General features: G+C 38.3%; 1 protein-coding gene across 1 annotated transcript in view; it reads left to right on the top strand.

Moving 5' to 3' along the window:
• Positions 1 to 13,870, top strand: part of WRNIP1 (WRN helicase interacting protein 1) — a 32,618-nt gene extending 18,748 nt beyond the window's left edge. The window contains exons 4-7 of the mRNA XM_050940023.1: positions 5,634 to 5,863; positions 12,277 to 12,432; positions 13,141 to 13,220; positions 13,545 to 13,870. Of these exons, the coding sequence (XP_050795980.1) occupies positions 5,634 to 5,863; positions 12,277 to 12,432; positions 13,141 to 13,220; positions 13,545 to 13,820 (742 nt within the window). The 3' untranslated portion in view covers positions 13,821 to 13,870. The remainder of the gene's footprint in view (positions 1 to 5,633; positions 5,864 to 12,276; positions 12,433 to 13,140; positions 13,221 to 13,544) is intronic.
• Positions 13,871 to 14,762: the final 892 nt, after the last annotated feature.

The raw sequence follows: 14,762 nt of genomic DNA, 5'->3' as shown, positions 1-14,762 counted from the left end.
ACAAATTTTAAAATGCACTTTGGGCCATAAATGACCCTTGAGAAATAAAATTGTTGTGATATAGATGAGGGTGGTAATTAAAGCTTAGGAACATCTTTTCATTCTCCTGCTACCATTGGATAGAATATTTAGTATTGGTTAGGAGCCCGGGTCCTAGTGCAGAACTTGTTCTTCTGGTCCAGAGGTAAGAGTTCTACCAACTGATCTATATTGTTACCCCCCGTTTTGATTATAAGCATATGCATGCAGAGATACAGGATGTTGTATTTGGTGACAAGGGAGGTTGGTGATGGGACAACTCTAGGTTAAAGCACAAAGCTGGGGATTAGTCATAAAAAAGCATAAGCAAAAGATTTCAGTATTCAGGATGATTCTCTCCTGAAGTCACTTTCTTATGTGTAGTGGGCACATATGGCCCAACGTTTTCAAATTTGGGTGCATGAAGTTACACTACTAAATTTATGTTCTGACTCCTATATGTAAAATGATTTTCAAATATAAAAAAGCAGCTACAGATTGACTTCTGTAGGCATTGGAGTACTGAGGACCTAGCAAAATGAAGCCTTTTACATGTGGGTGCTTAAATATGGATTCAGAGGCTTGACTACAGCCATCCAAGTTTGAAACCTTGGCAATAGTGTGCAACCTCTGGCATTTTAGGGACCCCTTCTGTAACTACAACTAAGTGGATTGTCCACCTAATTTTTATTTCCTTATTTTTGTCAATTATTAAGTTAGATTCCTAATGTTATTTTAACAACATTTGAATTTAGTTATTAAAGTTCTGCAGCATAGTGTCTACGTGTTACACTTGGGCCAGACTCACCGTAGCCAAGTTGCCCCTGCTTATTCCAGCTGTGAACATAGATACTAAGATGAAAAAGTTGCAAATTCTATGGTCCTAATTCTGTGCTCAAAGAATCTACTCCAGGTAAAGCACTCTCTTGTAAGTTTGCATCATGTTATCAACCACTGTACACCTAAGCCAGGAGGAAAAAGGAAGAGAGACAAAAATGTGAGGGGGAGAAGTAAGAAAAAAAATCCGTACAAAAGATTAGACATGTTTCTGAAATGTAAAGAGAGGCTACCAACACTTTCATTTGTTGGGGGGGTCTTACTAATATACAATATGACACTAAAATGTATTCATTCTTGCCTTGTTCTACATACAGTGATACATTGCGCTTATACAATGTAACATTGTCAGGAAATCAAATTACTTTACAAATATTAATTTTTTTAACCCTCCCAACTTTGTCTGTTTAGAAAAACATGTATAAACACACACAGAAAAGTCACATAGCAAGGTAGTGTCCCAGTCAAGCAAAATGCAGGAGTCCATATTTCTAGTCCCCTGCTCTAGCAACCACTAGATGCTGTGCAATTCAGTCTAGTAATTAGTGCATTGTAATTAATGGAATATTGTTCCACTTATTCGGTTTATCTTAATCCTCTTGATTAAAATCTCCTTTTTGGTCTCAAGCCTTTTAGAAAGTTGTTCCTCTCTTATCACAATATTCTCTCCAACTTTCCTGCAGACATTGTAGCTGAGATGAAGAGCCAAATTCAGAAGTGATCTTGTAAGGTGGTGGAAGGCTACGTATTGTATCATCAGTTATCTGTATTTTTTTTTTTTATGAAGAACTAATTTATTTCTTTGAAAATTGTGCTTCAAAATTGATGTTATATGGCTCTGCTGAGAAGGGAGTCTACGCTAGTGTAACTTGCTGTGGGACTGTAAGGTTTGAGGGTATACTTTAAAGAAATGAAGGGCTACTTTATATTGCACCCTGCTGTTTGTTGTATTTCCAGCCCTTCCACAAGTAGGTTACGCTCACTTAGACTCCCTTGCACTCATTTATAGCATTTTGCACATCACTTCAGAATTTGGTCTGATGATGACAATTTTTTAGGATGGTTCATACTGGGATTCAGATGGATTCCGTAGTGGAGACAAGCTAGCGAGATATTTACTCTTTAAAAAACTACCTAGCTGTGGTTTTCCTTCACCTTAGTTAGTATACCAGCTTGTTGTCAGTAAGTGATAGTTCCTGGGGTGCCCCTGTTTGTTTGTTTATATTTTTGTCTCCAAGTATCGCAAGTTACAAGGTACAAACATTAAGACTTGGCATCCAGTATGTTCCCTGTTAAATACTAGACAGTCCATTTGTAAGATGAGCATGAATCTGTTGAGAGGTCAACTTGCAGTCGTTAAAGCATGTAGGGTAAGGGGCAAGTCTGTAAAAACACAGAGAATGGATTTGAGCTTCTGAGCATAGGGTGGCAGGTCAGGGTAAAAAAAGGTGAAATAGTTTGGTTTTGGAAACCAGTGTTGACATAATTAAACACAACTTTGTAATCAGGATCTTGCCTGCTAAAGCAAAATTAGCAAACACACTATGTATGAAACTCTTAATCTGGAGTCTCTGGATCACAGCTACAATTTGTACTGAAATAGTAATTCTTAAGGGAAGAAATGCAGTATTTGAATGAATTAGTGTAAGAATCAGTTTCCTCTGATGAAGGGATATTCTCTTCTGCTGAAGTATTTGGGGGGGATGGGGAGGAATCCCAACCTTATTTAAAACCACTGACTGCACTGTATTGTAAGCATGACTGTTTCATGCATGACAGTTTCTCCACTCATTTTTGTTTTAATCTCATGTTCAATATGCAATAATTTTTTTAAAATGTGCCTAGTGAAATCATATTTTTCAGTCTTTTATCTTGTCTCCCTTTTCAAGCAGATTTTTTATTTACATCCTCCTCTGTGCTCTCAATGCCCTATTGTGGAGTCCTATTATTGCCTGCCTAAAATACCGTCACCTGAAAACGAAGAGAGCAATGTCACTGTGATACTTCTGGCATTAATCAAGGTGCTCTCCCTATTGCCGTGGTGGATTTTAGCATAATAAATAGTAAGCTTTTGGGGAGAGAGCCTGCTGTCTCAATCATGTTACATATTATTGACTTTTAATAAACAATAATGGAGCTGATAAGAATTTGTTATATAATATAGTCTACATTTTCTACCATTCAGTACTGAACCTTTTTTATTTAAAATGGCTATATTGTGCCATGTTTGGTGTAATGTTGCTTTCATGAAAATAAGACTACTACTTCTACACCATCCATAGATCTCAAAGCACTTTATCAAGAAGGGTAAGGATTATTGTCCTTGTCATTACAATAGAGGGGGATATATAAACACCTTATCAGTACAACTGAGGCACTGAGAGGCTGAGGTCATACAATGAGTCAACAGCAGAGCCAAGAATAGAACTCAAATGTATTATTATTTAACAATTAAATAGCAATAGGGCTGGTAGCCCTCAACAAGGTTGGGGCCTATCCAGAGATAGTAAGTGATAATTCCTGCCCCTAAGAGCTCTCTTGACTCCCAGTCTGATGCCCTTGCCACTGGATGTGGGTTCAGTTTCAGCCTATATTCTGAATGCAAGAAGCCTGAAATGCCTCATGCCTTTTTTTAATCAGGCAAATGCCTGGTCTCTGTCAGAACTATTCTATGAATCCTCCTCTCTAATCTTCTCCACTGGGAAATCCAAAGTATTTTGTTTTTTAAACATATAGCATGTTGTTTGCTCTTGCTCTCTGTTGACGTAGGCACTTGTAGTATAAGTGCTTTTGCTGCCTGCTGTGCTTTAAAAATAACCTTTTATTCAGCTACAACTGATTAGTACCTACTGGTTTGTTTCAAACGTAACAAAACCCAGTGGCCAGCTTTAGCTCTGAAGGATGAATCCTGATACCTTGATACTTAAAGAGACTGATGATGATGTATTGTTGCAATGAGATGTACTGTACAGTGCTTCCTTCATTCCACAGCTCCCCTCGCCTGCCCGAAATGTTATTGAGATAACTACTTTTTCCAGTGTGGCAGATGTGCATTTCCTGCACACCGTGGGGCATGGCTCTCTGGGGCTTCCTGTGCATCGTTGGAGGAGAGAATGTGGGGATGGTGTGGACACAAGAATATGCAGATCCATAGGCCATTTCCAATCCTTCAAATCCACCACATAAAGGAGATGGGGCACGTAAGCTACAGACTACACCACTGAGGCATTAGCAACACCTGTTTAATGTTCTATATTTGAGTCCCTCAGATAAAAGTACTAAGGTGTGGAGGGGAGTGACAGCTGAGGGCGTGCGTATTATGTTATCTTTTTCTTAGCAAAAATGGCCCTCTGGTTTGGGAGTGTGCAGTAAGCGTTTAGTTTGAGAGGAATAAAAACTGGATATATATATATCTGGTGTTGACATTCAGGTCTGCTTCTGACTAGGCTAAAATGAGAGGGAGTTACTGCTGCCCTTGTACCTCTAATTTCAGAGCCCTTGCAGCTGTTGCCCGCTCGGCTAAGATATTTATCATAACCCTATAAAGACCCAGGTCAAATAATAAAGATTAGCAGATCAGTATGTCTGGAAACACTGGCATTGGTAGCTGGCCTCGTCATGCATCATTTCTGATAATAGTAGTAAATCTTTCAGTGAATGAAGTGCAGAGCTGTGGGTGAATCCTAAATTATTTGGTGTGTCAGGGCACTCAGTGTGGAATCGCCACTCTCTCCTGTCTCCGTGCATTAATCCCCAGTTGATGAATCTATTGATTTTTTTTTTTTCAGTCAAGTACTGGAAATGGCACAGTTAGTCATTGTTCATGCTGCACTTTTAACTACAGTACCTTTTGCTATGTATTGGATAGGACACTTGATTGAAAGTCAGGAGGAGAACTGGGCTCTTATTTTCAGTTTGCCATTGATCTGCTGTGTGACCTGGGGCAAGTCACTTTACATTATGCTTCTCTTTTTCCTCCAACCCTCGGTCTGTCTTTCTGTTTATATTGTGTGTTCTTTAATGTCTCTTTCTGTGCGTTTGTACGGAGCTAGTACAATTACTATAATACAAATTATCGTCATAATAATGACTTCTTTATTCTTTAGTTTTATCTGCACACTCATGAAGATTTGGCTCCAAGACAGATTGCCTGTTATCTATTTTCTATGGTCTAAGACTTTTATACACTTTCAAGTGAACTTTAAATACCACTTTTTATCTTTAAAAAAGTGATCTGGTGTCAATTCTCTTGTTTACAGTAGCTTCAAAGGTTATATTGATTGCATAATGCCTCATTAGTCTATAATGTGCGGTTGGATAATTTCATGCTAAAAGTACTACATTTTTGTGCATAAGAATAGTTCTGAAGTGCCTTCCATCCAAGGTGTTTTAATAAATATTGATTGAGTGAAGTCCGCAACACTCCCAGGACAGACAGGATGAGCTTTAAAATCACCTAATCTACCATTAAATAAACTTCCTTGTCCAATCTGATCTTGCAAAAACAAGGAAGTTCAGATATGGTTGAAATCTTCCATTCCACCTTTTCCACATGCCATTGTGCTTAAGCATTATAACACACATGGTACATAGGTCACATACTGTTCTCAGAGCCCCTACAATACATCAGCACAATGGCATGAATTAAAGGACAGCTCTTTAAACCCAGATACTTCTCTGTGAATGCTGTTTTTAAAAAAAAAACACACATAACATAGTGAATAGTTTCCAATGAAAAGAATGTAATATGAAAACAACGTGGGGTAATTCTGTTGCAGGTCCCCTGTGTACATAGAGGAAAAAGCTGTAAGCACCCTAGCTTACCTTTGTGATGGTGATGCAAGAACTGGACTGAATGGACTCCAGTTGGCTGTTCAAGCCAGATTAACTGCAGGGAAAACCTCTCATCAGGCTAGCACACAAGGTTGCTCTGTGGATCGAGTTCTTATAACAGAAGACCATGTGAAGGAAGGACTACAGCGATCCCATATCCTGTATGACCGAGCAGGTGAGCGGTTACCCTGAAGGTAGTGCTATGCAGCAAGGACTGATGATATAAAATTATATCTTATGAATTATTTGTTTTTCCCAGCTGTCACTGATTTACAAACTAGTCTTGAATTGTGGTTCTACTCTGAAAAAAGGTCTGATATCTCTCCCCCCACCCCCCAAAAAATAAGATATTGTGGGGTTTCTTATTTCTCCTAATGACTAGATCAAATGTGCTCAGTTTCCAACTTTAGTCTAACTGCCAGCCCTACAAACTTGCCCTGAGAACTGAGAGTCAAGCTGGGCTCTTTCCATTTCAGGTGTGGGCCAAATTCAGAATGAGGTTCACCTAGACTTATGTTAGCTTTCACCCTCTGGCAAATTTTCCACATCATGGGGCCTAAGTTTATGCCAAGTGACTAAAACTCCATCTGGAGCCTAGAGGAAGCAATTGAAGCCCATTATGTATTTTGTTGCAAAGTGGTAATAGCAGTTTGGTCAGAGTTGACGGGATGTTTGGATTTTTCTGGTAGGCATCCAAAAATGCTGTTTCAAATAAACAAAATCATGTGCTTCATTAAAATGTTGCTGGGAAATTGAGGGAGCAAGTTGCACATCTTTGTCACAGAGCACACATCCCATTTCAAATAATTTTTTAAGACTTAGCCTAACATTTATTAACCTCAGTCACATGACCTAAAGTAGCATGCTGATCTCACAGAAGAGAGCACCACACAGGGGCACTGTAACAATTCGTATAGTGGGTTTGCAGAGTGCCTTTGAACCAAACTGTAAACCCTGTATATAATGGAAACCACTTACAGCCAGCACTCCTAGTTCCAGCACCTATCGCAGCACATGGTTTCAGGGAAATAGTTCACTGCTCATGTCTGATGTGGATGCCTGCAGACTGTCGATCTGGCAGAGGCTGCCAGCTGTGAAACACCAGTGCTCTGAGTCCCAGCCTGATCCCAGAATGCTGGTTTCTGAAGGCTAGCAAGAGTTAGGAGTCTTTCCAGTGCCAATGAGAGACACTTTCCTTTCCGCTAATTTAGGTCTCATCTCAGTCCTGGAGAAGCATTGTATCATGATGATGTGTAAGGCCTGGAATGGAATGGCTGGAATGGCAGAGCAGAAGGTGCTTGTAGTACAGCACAGGGCACCACCCCAGGGCCGTCAGTGCTTCTACTTGCACACCTTTCAGTAAAGAAGAAGCCAGGCCTGCCTCTCACCTGGACTGTTCGTCTGGGTCAGAAGGAACCTGCTGTCTTTACCTAAAGAATCTCTGTGGAAGTATGGGTGGAGGGTGGCTGGCAAGAGAATGGGAGACAAGAGGAGTGGAACAGCAGAGAGCTTTGTCTGTGCACACAAGCAGTCAGCAAGGAACAAAGTTAAAGGGGACAATAAAATAAATTCCAGATGTCCCTGGGAACTGTTAAATATAATTGATTTGCTTTTAGCTAAAAATATTTCCTGATATTGTGTGTGTTACCCGAATATGTTGCTTTGGCTAGTACACTTCAACCTTAAGACCTGATTTTATTTTTTTTTAATACTTTTATATGTAGCCTTTTTTAATAGAATAGTTAAATATTCACTCGGATGCAGTAGTAACTGTGTTAAAATACTGCCCTTAACATACCCAAGTTATCTTCTTTTACAGGACTGCTAAATGTCTAAATCTTTAGAGCAGTGGTTCTCTACCTTTTTCATATCAGGATCTCCTGGAACCTCCCTCCCCTCTGCTGGGATCCCTCTCTCATTTAGTATTATAGGAAGGGCAGGATGGTTGTGTTCTTCAGGTTGAGAAATAGGCTTTAGAGCAGTATAGTACCTCTTTCGCACTATATGCCAGTCAATATTCATCATATTTATTTCATGTAAGATAATTATTCTGAAGGATGGAAAATTAAATGTTTTATGAAAGATATAACTAATATCTTACATGGAATGCAGAAATAAATTTGTGACTGTAGTGATGTACATTGTCATTTTTTTTAGGCAACATTAGTTGACATTGGCCTGCCTAAAGGTGATTTAAAAAATCTAAAATAGTTATGTTGTTGCTGTTATGTATTTGGTTGGTAGGTGTTTGAGATAGAAGGACTTTTTTAAATTAAATGTTTATTTTGTGGGGGAGATGGAATGCTTCAGTGGCATTTTTATTAGGTCTGAAAAGTGTTTCAGTGCTCATATTTGCAACAAAATGCAGTTTGAAAATCTGAATGGTTAACTTTATTTTTGGAGTTGCTTTATAAGGTAATGAATTTTGTAGTTTGCTAATGTCAGGCCATCTACGTATAACTGCATGTAAGGATTCCTAATTTGGTACCAGCTCTTGCTAAATTCGTGACTTGGCGACATTGTATGTCTCAAATGCTGGCTATTTGTACCTTTTTATGCCATAGATGTGGAAATTAGAGATTGAGTATTAAGGATTAGATGAGTTTCTTTATACTTAACAATTTATATGCTAGTGTTTTGGAAATATGTGAATGACCTTGCATCTTAGCTTCTAAAAATTATGCCAAGAAAAGTTTGGAAAATGGATTGACTTAATTTCCAGTAGATCAAATGTGATGAATTATCTGTAATTACACTTACCAAAATTTGTAATGAGAGATTTGGCGGGGGGGGGTTAACTTTGTATAGTGCTTTTAAGGTTTCTGATACAAAGAGAAACTGTAGTCTGAGAAAATAATCTTTGGGTAAAGGACACCCAGCCAGCAACTGATTTAATTGGGGGGAGCGTGGAGGGGGAGACAAAAGACAAGTGGTAGACAGCAAAAATAAAAAAGGCATTGGATAGTGATAGAAAGGAGAGGAAATTGTGGCATTAAAGAGACAAATGCCAAATTTCACATTCTGGGATTCACGAGTGTATTATATACCTTTCCCCATCCTTTATCAATTTGCTCTCTTTATTTCCCAGTTCTCTGAAATGCTCCACCCATCTTTTGAGGTGCTGAGTGCCCTCAGCTTCCACTCCTCTGTCTGTCTAGTTAGACTGTATCCAGCCATAGTCTATGTCTCTCTGAAGCCACTAGTTCAAATATAATCATATTGGGTCAGCTGCTTGTCCTTGAGATAAATACACTGGGTTCCATGCAGTTTACCTGTTTGAGTTTATCAGATATTGCCTTTGAAAGAGTAACACACAGAGCAAACAATTTTTAAGAGCAATGCATTCTGTAAGAGTCAAGGTTTGCCTTCCTATATCCTCCTACAACATTTCCCTTCTCCCTACTCTGTGAAGCCTCAGGTATGCTGCTTAACCATTGCCCTCTATGCTAGAGGTCTCTGCAGTTCAGTGATGCTTTAGGTATACAGTATGTAAAGTGCTTCTAGACAGCAGGAGCTATATATATACAAAATTTCTTACAATATGCTCTAACCGGGACATGCTGAATCAAGATTGCCCTTCTCGTAGAATATGTTCCAAGAAATGTATTTAGCCTGACAATAGTGAACGGTAACTATTGTTGCTTAATCATGATCGTAATAGCATCAACTCTGTGTAATAACTGTGCATTTAGCTAATCCAAGTGGTTAAGTGGCATTAATCAGATGTTAAGTAAATATGAAATTGAGAGTTCTTGTCAGTTTATGCAAGTGTGGCCAAATAAATATTGAGGTGTATTTTCCTACATACTTCCACCAAGCACTAACCAGATGCCTAGGGAGCAAGCCACTCTCAACCCAAAGTGTAGAAATCCTTCATCTCATAGGGATGCTGCTCTCTGTGTGTGCACACCAGCGAAGATTGAGTTGTACAGTGTAGCATCTGGATAAAGGAAGTGTTCTTGCCAAACTCAGCCACCAATTGAATGCTGCAGCATTTGCAGTGTATCAGTAGATCTGAGGGGAACAAGTGATTCTGGTCATCTTGTAGTTTTTTGTTTTTTTTTTTAATTTTGTTTCTTTTTTCAGTATAATTTAAGGGTATGTAATGGTTGATACAACACTCACTCTTGAACAGTGTCTATATTGTAGTATTGGTTATTTGTATTACCATAGTGCCTAGGAGCTTCAGTCATGGAGCAGGACCCTATTGTGCTTGGCACTGTACAAACCCATGTCAAAAAGGAGATCCCTGTCTCTAAGAGCTTACAATCTAAGTATGGGACAAGAGACAGATGGGGAAGCACAAGAAAACAGTGCCACAATATTGATATTTATGTTACCGAATGAATTGATACAACACTGCCTTTCAGTTACAAGTTTGTATACTCCCCCATCACTTGTTATGTTTTATTTCATATTTCTGATTGTATTAGTGTTGATTTAATTGAAAACAACAATGATAAATAATCACTGTAATGTTTCTAGTTATTTCTATAGTCATCATTGTTTTGCTTTATTCAGTCTTTGGCCTCTGAGTTTGTTTAGCCTAGCTACTGGGAATATCTTATCATCTGGAAACCCTTTCAACTTATTAAAAAAAAGTCTTCCTTCTTCATGAAGTAGCAAAGAGCCCATACATTAGTTATATGCAGGCTGAGGGTTATGTACTGGCTTTTCATGCTTTCTTTCTCGTAAGTCCCAGGCAGAAGACCTCTTCTTTTCAGTTCTATTGTGTGGTCTCCCTTTTACTGTGTACTTGCTATCCCTTATCCACAGGCTGGCTACATTCTTCTCTGGCTGAAAAGGGCAGAATATGGGTGCGACAGTGACTATTGCTTGTTTTATCTGTACAGTGCCTAGCACAGTGAGACGCTGACCTGGTTGAGGTCTCTAGCTGTGATTGTAATGTAAATGTAAAATAGTAATGTGGCCTTTTCCATGCCTGCTACCAGCAAGACTTAAAGTAATCTGCTGTGAAATACATACCTTGTTGTGTTTCAGGGCTTACATACATGTGTGGGTTCTCCCCATCTGGTGTTGTATTACAAAGTGAACTCCCGTCTAGCAGCCTAAACAGCACAAGAAAGCACTTTCATTAGAAAGAGATGGGCAAGTGTGTCATCTTTACTTTTAAGAGACCAAGAGACGCCTTTTCCGAGAGCATGATGCGAGTTCAGCTGCTTGGGTTTATTGCTACCAGCTGAAGTTGAAAGCTTGAGTGCAGTGACGGAGCACAGATATCCTGCGTATGCTGGCATGATAATGACTGCATACCAGTGGACTCTGTGTGGAATGCTATCAAAAATAGCTGTCTGCAGGCTTGTATGTTCCAGAAGATCACACTTGTGAGCCTAAAATCTAGATAGAGTAACAATATGATATTTACAATAACCATATGGGAGTTGGGCACAGGTCTTGCTCCCATGAAAGTCTGCAAGTGTTTTCCTTTGTACTCAAACTAATGTGCACAGCTTTTATTACAGAACACCTATGAATGCTAAGAATATGGCCCTGTGGTTGTGAATGTTTTGGGGTAGAGGAGGACGAGAAATGTTTCCCTTTCTTAAGTTCCTCCTTTTATTCTTAGCCATATCCACTTTTGCTTTGCTCAAAAATTCCTTTTCCTCAGTTGTCTGGAGGAGTTAGTTAGCTAATCTCTATATATTAAACTTCTTTGGCATTTCAGTCCTTCTAGCCCCATATGTAATTGCTTTCTTCCCTCCTGAGCTCCCATCCATTTGTCAGTGTCTGTCTGGTAAAGAAAGTGCCTGTAACTGAATCCAGTATTTCAGGATGCGGTTGCACCAGCGCTGTAGAGAAGAACTATTTCCTCCAGACTTTATAATATGACATCTCTATGTATTCATTGCAAATTCACATCTGATTTACTGTCTTCTGTCATCTGTAGATCTCTTTCAGTATTGCATCTTTCCAGGTTTCTCTCTGTCTGAATGGGACAAAATTGGCATAGGAGTGAAATACTTTTCCTTAATTTTTGCTGTATGTCGTCAGAGATATTGTTCAATTTATGGGAATATATTTGCTAGGCTCCTTTTCTCTTTGTTAGATCAGTAGTACAGTGTTTGTTTTTTGTCCAGTCTTCTGTCACCTCCCCAGTTTCCCATGAATACTCAAAAGTGGTAGCACAGTAAGCTTGTTGACGAATTCTTTACCCAGTAATACTCACCAATCGACTGGAATATTTTTCCTTTTTCTTTCTTCTCATCATTAGCTATTCTGTAGGGCTTGCCTGATTCCCAATTGCCCTAAAATTTTATTTAATTTCTCTTGTTGAAGACAGATTTTAAAGGAGAACTTCCATAACAATTTTGTTTTTCAGTGTATAAAGAAAAGGTAAAAACTTTGAATAAGCCCTGTTGCGTATCGGACACACCTTACACGCAAAGATTTAGGGCATTGGATCTGGAGTTTTGGCCCATATCTAGTTATTACCTAGTTAAAAAAAATTTCCTTAAAATGTATTTACCATTGAAAGCACAACTAATAAACAAATAGATGTTTTGTGGGTTTATTCAGTTAAATTTCTGTACATAACATTTCTCTCCATTTTTCCCTGTCTCTAAATAGGTGAAGAGCATTACAACTGTATTTCTGCACTTCATAAATCTATGCGAGGCTCAGATGAAAATGCTTCCCTTTACTGGCTTGCCCGAATGCTCGAAGGTGGTGAGGATCCACTGTATGTGGCAAGAAGGCTGGTGAGATTTGCAAGCGAAGATATAGGTGGGCATCACAATAATAGTACTGGAACATTTTAAAAATTTAATATCTAGAAATTCTTCAGTTTGCATCAGTTACTTTTGGAAAAATCTGTTTGTTTAAAAAGACGACAAATCAAAGCCTGTTGCCATAACTAGAGTTCAGGGCTAAACTTTTTCTTTTGCAACAACTGATGATATCATTGACACTTCAGATTAAGTGGATGACTGCATTCAGCATTCCACTTTGGGTGTTAATGATTTGATCAACTGTTACAGGAAAAATACAGATCCCTGAATTCAGGTTTCAGTAGAGAATCAAAACATTTTATTTGATTTAACTAAAAATGTATTTTCATTTGAACTTAAATTATCCAGAGGGTGTTAGGGACACCCATATTTTCTGGTAATTGGGGAAACTAACTCTATAGATCACCCTGATTTCAAAGCCTGCTAGCTGTTTTCCCAGTTGTAAACACTCTGCTGGCTTATCCACAGCTGACTGATTCAGCAAAACTTCTTTTATAATACTTTAGTGAAGATGTGATGGTTGCAGTCTTGGGGAAACCATCTACATATATTATCTAAAATGACCTATTATCTGAAAAAGCCACCTCAAAATATGCCTGCATACCTTTGTTTCAGTAGCAGAGGTATGACTCTGTAGTGTAGATGAAGAACGACAGTACTTTCCTGGTTTTAATTTACCGACCTATGATCCTTTTTGTTGTAGGACTGGCAGATCCTTTGGCATTAACACAAGCAGTTGCTGCATACCAAGGCTGTCATTTTATTGGAATGCCAGAATGTGAGGTAAGGCTGTCACAAAATTGTTTGTACGCGTATACACATATTTTTAACTAGTTTTATTTTGTCTTGTCACTCTTGGTTTCTTTGTATAATATTTACAACTTTGTATTCTAAGTTAACTATTCTTTTGCTTCTTAATTAGCCAAAAGCAAGAGGAGGTGGTGGTGCTGGTGGTGTTATTAAACATTATTAGTGCAATAGCAGCTACAGGCCAGACATGGCCCCTTGTGCTACGTGCTGTACAAACAACAAACTAAATGATGGTCTTTGTTCCAAAGAGATTACAATCTAAAAGTCACGTAATATTGTTTTCCCTCTGTTTTGCAGGTCATACTAGCCCAATGTGTAGTCTACTTTGCTAGAGCACCCAAGTCTATTGAGGTGTACAGTGCATACAGCAATGTCAAAGCATGTTTGAGAAACCACCAGGGACCACTTCCACCTGTTCCACTGCACTTGAGAAATGCCCCAACCAGGCTCATGAAGGACTTGGGCTATGGTAAAGGTTATAAATATAACCCCATGTACCAGGAACCTGTAGAGCAAGAATATCTGCCTGAAGAGCTGAAAGGAGTGGACTTTTTTAAGGGACAAAAAATGTAATAGTCTTACTGTGCCTTTATTAAAAAAATATATATTTTTTTTTTGCAGTTAAGTTGAAAATCTCTTCTCACTTCAGACATATGCCTGCTGACATGACATGATGAAACTATTGGGCCCATGGTGACACTGTTGTCCTTCTGTTTTGTAAACATTTTGGAGGGTATTTTAAAAACAATCTACAGTTGTACAAATTAGGAAACCAAAGGTGGCTTTTATTAACTTAGTAACATTTTGTGGTTGAAGCAGCATGGCTTTTGCCCTTTAAGGAAAATAAATGTAATACTGAGGAGAACAGACTGAAACTGTCAGAACACCGCAATGAAGGAATATTATATATTTTAAAAGCCACCTTAATTTACTTCCTATTTTGAGGATACTATTTAAAAAAAACTGAAATTGCACAGAATAAAATATAAAACCCTATGGTAAAACAAAATGTAATTACAATGTAATATTCATTATACTGTGTTTTAAACTGTTTTTGATATGACAAGATGTCATAAATTAATAAAACTCTTCCAAAATTATTGTAAGTTATTTATGTGTATGTGTGTTAAACATTTTTATGGTAGAGAGGGGGTTCTTAGCATTATTGTGGTGTATTTATTTCTAATAACCAGCTTCCATATCAAATTCCAATCATTTGCTGGTAGACTAATTCAGGTTGAAAGTAGCATGACCACATCACATTGAAAAATAACATTTTATGTGTAGCTCTCTTTATTTTGTTTTTAATAATCTGATGCCTTCTTTAAATATAGCTTTTTGAGAAGTAAGACCCTATAATACTCAATTATCTGCTAAATACTTCCAGTTTTGCTCAAGAGTTTCCATTAGCTTTGAGTCAAGACAGTTGGGAGGCACAGATTTGACATGTCTCGTGATAGGACTGGAATGGCAACTGTCTGTCTTGAAAGAGAATGGTTTAGCTATCAAAGCAGT

Source organism: Gopherus flavomarginatus, chromosome 2, assembly GCF_025201925.1.
Source record: "Gopherus flavomarginatus isolate rGopFla2 chromosome 2, rGopFla2.mat.asm, whole genome shotgun sequence".
In the NCBI taxonomy this organism is placed as follows: domain Eukaryota; kingdom Metazoa; phylum Chordata; order Testudines; family Testudinidae; genus Gopherus; species Gopherus flavomarginatus.
Note: the sequence above shows the minus strand (reverse complement) of the source record. Positions and strands in the feature narration are given on the sequence as shown.